The 6,000-nt window shown below is 41.0% G+C and overlaps 1 protein-coding gene across 4 annotated transcripts in view; it reads right to left on the bottom strand.

Annotated features, from left to right (window-relative positions):
* Nucleotides 1–203: 203 nt before the first annotated feature.
* LOC123346082 (putative RNA-binding protein Luc7-like 2) overlaps nt 204–6,000 on the bottom strand; it is a 54,666-nt gene continuing 48,869 nt past the window's right edge. For all 4 annotated transcript variants that reach the window (XM_044983295.1, XM_044983312.1, XM_044983286.1 and 1 more), the window contains one exon: nt 204–1,167. In XM_044983295.1, coding sequence (XP_044839230.1) covers nt 975–1,167 — 193 coding nt within the window. In that variant the 3' untranslated portion in view covers nt 204–974. The remainder of the gene's footprint in view (nt 1,168–6,000) is intronic.

Raw genomic sequence — 6,000 nt, 5'->3', positions numbered from 1 at the left:
AGCCATGGTCTGTTTTAGGTCTCATCAGAAAGACAGAACTTTCAGTAGTAGAGTTGTGTGTTTAAAACATTTTCCTCCAAATGAGAAAGTTCTGTACTGTTTCTTCTCATACAATTGACCTAACCAAAGAACATACACAAATAATTAGCCACATTCACCTTGAGACACCAAGGTGCTCAATGTTAACTTACCGGACAATGCAGTTTACTTTTTAATTTTTTTTATTTTATTTATTTATTTTTACAATTAAGGATGTACAGCCTACATCCCACAAGAAAAAGCAGAAAAAGTCCTTATGGAAAAAAACTCAAATATACTGAACACATACCAAATGGTACAGAGATGGGACTGGCTTTGATTTCAAAATTTCAATAAAAATAAAAAAAAGATGTAATGCAACAGCTGTTCAATTCCCCAGTCTAAATAGGCACTGTAAAAAACGACATTTCAGCTTTCTCTGGCACATATTCCAGTCTAAATGCTCTTACTGTAACCAACTCCTAGGTTCCCATACAATCACTGGGAAACAACCTTAGATAAAAGTTTAGTACCCACCCGCCCTCTTAAAAAAGCCTTCAATGCTGCTGTTTGGACTGGACCAGAATTAGAGAATTTTATAAAGGTTTGAGAGCACCCAAGGCAAGTAGTGCAATATAATTTGTCACTATTTAACTTGCTTTGGAAAGGAGAGTAAAACAGTGAGATCTGCACCTTGGTACATAAAACTGTCATCCTGGATAAAGAGAAATCGTTCAGAGAAGTTTTACAGCTTGGTCAAAGTCAAGGACACAGCTTTAGGCATCAATTGAAGGGGTTCAATTCAGACTTAGTTATAACCACTTTTATATACTGTACATCTACCCTAGTTGGATCAGTGTCTGGAACTGCCCACTGGTGTCCCTTTGAACAACTGTAAACTAAACCATAGTATGCAACTCCATAGGAAGCTAGAGGATCCGGTGACTGTACAGCAGTTATATTTCCCCTGCTTCACGCTCCTCTGAGCTCCTCCGGTCTTCTGATCGGCCATTAGCACTTTCATATGAACGTTTCCTGTCTTTGTTATCTCGGGGTGACCTCTCTCTTGAGCTCCTGTCTTTGTCACGTGATGTTCTGTCATGATCTCTTGACCGTTCTTTGTCTCTGGAAGATCTTTCTTTTGAGGATCTGAAAAGTGCAATACATTTAAGAACCCAAATTAGTCATGAATCTGTTGCTGCCACAAAGAACATGTTTTGTTAAAATTTTGTATTTATCTTTCGCAGACATACCCAGTTTGGTTCCATATAGACAAATACATGAGAAGCCATCAGGAGACAGACCCCCATATCCAATTTCAAAACAGACTAGCAGAGGCAGCATTTCTGAAGTACACTTATTATGGAGCTAAGCTTAAGGTTAGAACTTGTTTTTCATTAATCCTTTTGACCCCTTCCCCTGAAACTTTCACCAATAAAAGTTTCTGCCTGAATTTTCTCATGTGTGGTCTTTAGTCCAAGGAGATTTTTCTGGCACACTTTGAGGTTGATAACACAGAGCAATTTTAAAGTGAGTTTGAGATATGAAAGGTTTTTCTTTTCTTTTTATAAACAGAAAGCAAACTACTGAAGTCTTCTAGTTTTTGGAGTGCCATCCCTCAACAGCAGCTTCGTTTACAGACTCCAGAGTTGTTTTGTTCATTGACCCTCTCATGAAAACTAGCATTTTTGAGTAATTTTAGGAAAGTTGCATGCTTTATTTTATTTTTAGATGCTTAACTATGATTATTTGAACTTCCAAGAACTCTGCCAGGCAGCCACAGGAATTTTCTACTGCAGATTTGTGGTATAGCTTTAATCAAGTAAAAATGTGTCTCATATTCCCAGCCCTGCATAAGGGGTTAATTCTTACTCCCCTTGGTAAAACACTTTGACTCTATAGATGAAAAGGCTCTTTGTAAGTAATAGTACCACTGAAGCTTTCCAATGTTATAAAAAACTAAATGATGGAAAGGGAAATTATTACAGTGGTCAAGAAATTCTGTGTACTTAAAACTTGTATAGAAGATTGCCCTGTCTCCACTAATGGAATGGTGTTGAGTTTGTATTAGTGTCTCATTATCTTAACTCTTCAAAGGACAAGACTGTAAGAAAGAAGATCTATAATCTGTTCTCAAGTTTTGATACAGACTTCCTTTCTGAGCTTGGACAAGTCACAACCTCAGTTCCTCCACTTGTAAAATGGAGATTACTCTACAGGAGTTTTTCAAAGCTTAAATATTTAAAAGACATCTCGAGGTCCTCAGATGGAGGGTCATATAGAAGTACCTAGTATCAATCACACAGAGTAACTCAAATTACAGACCAAAGAATTAAGAAAAGATAAGACTTGTTACAACTTGGCTCAGTCTGTTGTGAGTGGGTCCAATCACCACATCCCACTGCAGTTCCAAATCAACTGGGTCTGGGTAGAATCTAGTCACTGTTTCTAGCTCTGGGACTATGGATACACATTCAGGTTCAGACCTCTCTGACACACTACCTTGTGACTTACAGTGCCACCACCCAGAGGCCCTACACCCCAAAGTCAGTGTGAGTGCTACTGTGCACCTCACCCCCCAAGTTGCTCCCCAGAGGTCCACCAAGCCAGTGGGCACTCAGCTTCTAGTTCAACCCCTCTGGGGAGAAATCTTGCAGGAAAGCATGGAAATGAAGGTTACTTATCTGTAGCTGGACCAGATGAGCCTCTGCATAGTCACACTATGGGAATCATGGCACCTGTGCTGTGAGCTGTCAGTACCTTCTGGAAAGCAGTGCCTGTTGAGGCCATTCACTCCTCTCTCCTCCACTCACCCTGGAGAGTTTTGAGGGTAGAAAGGGAAAGTGGCCCTAACTGCTCTCCAGTTCTTTCCACTACTTTGGGAATTCTAGCCTGAGCCATTCCAGAAGTGAGTAGGGGGAGGGAGGGAGGGAGAGAGAGAGAGAGAATGAATATGCAGAGACTCATCTAGAAGAATTCTGGTTACAGGTAAATAACCTTCATTTCTTCTGAGTGGCATCTATACATTCCCGCTTGTGGGAGTTTAGTAAGCAGTTCAACCTGCAAGAAGGTAGGCTGAGGAGTTCTAGGTAAACAAGGTCAACAGAACACTTAAAACAAGCATTAGTTCTGCACAGAGTGAACAGAAGTAACCAAACTTCTCGCTTTCTCAAAAAAACTAAAACCAAAACAAAAAACCCCTTTGGTTACTAACCTTTCTGTAACTCTTGTTCTTAGAGATGTGTTGCACATGTCCATTGCAATTTAGGTATGTGCACACCCTGAGCACAGTTGCTGGAATTTTTTCCCCTAGTGGTATCCATCAAGTTCGTTCCAAGCACCCTCTGGTGTTGGGCACTCATAGCATTGGTATAAAGGGCCCTGACAATTCTGCTCCCCTTAAGTTTCTTCTTACCAACTGACTCTGATGAGAGAAGACTGACAGTGGGTTTTGGAATGGACATGTGCAACACCTCTTGGAGAACAACAATTACAGAAAGGTTAACAACATTTTTTTTCCTTCAAGTGCTTGCACATGTCTATTCCAGTTTAGGTGACTCAAGTAGTTGTACAGGAGATGGGCTTGTAGTTCAAGGACAGGCTGACTGCAAGACTGCACGCCCGAAGTTGGTGTCATCTCTAGCTAGTCAGGTGATGACATTTGATGAAGACCGGTGTGGCAGCTGACAGGTTGAATGGAAGAAGTGCAAACTGGTAATGAACTTGGTTCATGACAAATCTTAGGAACCTTCTGTGGCCTGGGAAGATTCATATGTGGAAGTATGCATCCATTAGATGGAGGACAGCATACCACTCCCAGTGAGTAAACGATGGAAACCAAGAAGAGCATGTGAAATTTAAGTTCTTAAGGTAGTGGTTGAGATGATGCAGATCTAGTATTGGCCTGACACCACCCTTGGCTCCCAGGATTAGGAAGTAACAAGAATACAACCCCTTTCCTCTTAAGTGGAATGGAATCTCTTTCACAGCTCCCACCTGAAGGAGGAACTGAACTTCTTGTTCTAAGAGTTGCTCGTGAGAAGGGTCCCTGAAGATGGATGGGAGGGTGGGGGTGGGAAGGTGGGGTAGAAAAAAATTGGATGGTATATCCCATTTCTACTGTGCTTAGAAACCAACAATCTGAGGTAAGGTGGGTCCAGGCACTGAGGAAGCAAGAGAGTCAGTTGGAAAACAAGGAGAAAATTGCCTAAGCAATGAGGAATTCCTGCAACCATCACAGGCAGTAAGAAGGAATGGAGTGGGAGTGGGGTCAGTAGGACCCTTCACACCAACGATATGAGGAGAGCCCTGTAAATCTGCTGATATCCACTTTATATCTACATCTGCGGATGTGGATATCCGCAGATCATTTTTGCAGATAGTGGATGGATGTGGATACTAATTTTATATTCACGCAGGGCTCTAGCTATGAGCGTGCAACACCACAGGGTGCTAGAGCTGACCCAAGAGATGCCAGTAGGGGGAAAAATTCTGGCAACTGTGGTCAGGGCATGCACACACCTAAACTGGAATGGACATGTGTAAGCACTCAAATAAGTCACCTTAATGAGGGAAAAATTTTGCTAAAACCCCCAAAATATAACAAAACCACATATATAGATACAGTAACAGTCATGCAACATGATGTGATGATGACAGTGTGAAGGTATGCCATGGATATTGCCTTTGTCCTGGATGAGGGCTAACAGTTCCAGGAGACTGAAGCCCTGTCAGGTGATAATTTGAAACAGTGCATTTTACATGGACAATCTTTGGACCATGAGGGCCTAACTCCTCTTGTATCAGCTCCATCTCTCCAAGGGCTTGAAGATCTTCTAGATAAGCTTTGGCCCAATATAAATAATGGCAAAGTTTTCTGAATATACAAAGTATGATACCAAAAGGTAATTGACTTTGTTTGCAGCAAGAGACATTTAGATTAGATATTAGGAAAAGCTTTCTAACTATAATGTTAGTAAAGCACTGGGACAGATTATCTAGGAGCTTGTGAAATCCAAATAATTGAGGGTTTTAAGAACTGGTTAGACAAACATCTGTCAGGGATGTTGCAGGTATATTTAATCCTTCCTCAGCAGGCGGGGTGGACATCCTACATTTCTATAATTCCTCATTGAATGTAAATGAGGCTTAGGGACATATAGACATGTAAGTAGTCAGAATAAGATGGAAAGCCCAGGCATCTCAATTAGGATAGACATGAGGGCAGGACCACCTGTTCTGTAAGAATGAAACTTAAAGGTGATAGTACAGATAGACATTAGGCTTGGATCTCAGAAACTATCAAGAATAGTATCTTCATAGAGATACAGTCCAGAGAACATCTGACTAATGTTTAAATGGAAACCTCTGAGCTTTATGAGAATAAAAGTTACAATCCTACAGGTCATGCTAGACGGGAACACCCTAGGGTGAGACAAATGAACTTATTCTTCTGCTGCATTAGCAGTACATCCTAAGCATTACAATGGAGAATTTAGTCTACTTTAATGCAGCTCTTAACAGCAAAATAACTACCCCAAGCAGCTCTAGAGGTACACAGAGCAACCCTATCACAGAGAAAGTTACTACTAAGCGAAAAAGGCTGTCAATGTGCATCAGATGTTGGAACAGATATGACAACCAAATGTCCTTGGGCAGGAGTTGTTTCTTAAAACAAAAACAAAACAAAAAAACTCCAAATGCAATAGTCTAAAACAACAGTCAAGGAAGCCTTATCACGTTCACCAATTTAGGAACTGTTCAGATGGGGAATTGAAAGAGATTCATAGCGTAAAGGCTCCTGTTTTTCAACAGAGACTTTCAGACATCAGCATAAACACTCAATCAAGAGACACAACAATATCGAGTCAAGCTGTCAACCAGAGAAACTTCAAATCTGTATGGAGACAGGAGACCCAGTTGTTTGGAAAACTGAACTTGACGGATATACCACCATAACCAAAATACTGAGCGACAGACTTG

The sequence above is a fragment of the Mauremys mutica genome, chromosome 1 (assembly GCF_020497125.1).
Source record: "Mauremys mutica isolate MM-2020 ecotype Southern chromosome 1, ASM2049712v1, whole genome shotgun sequence".
In the NCBI taxonomy this organism is placed as follows: Eukaryota; Metazoa; Chordata; order Testudines; family Geoemydidae; genus Mauremys; species Mauremys mutica.
The sequence above is the reverse complement of the archived record's forward strand: the minus strand, read 5'-3'. Positions and strand labels throughout refer to the sequence as shown.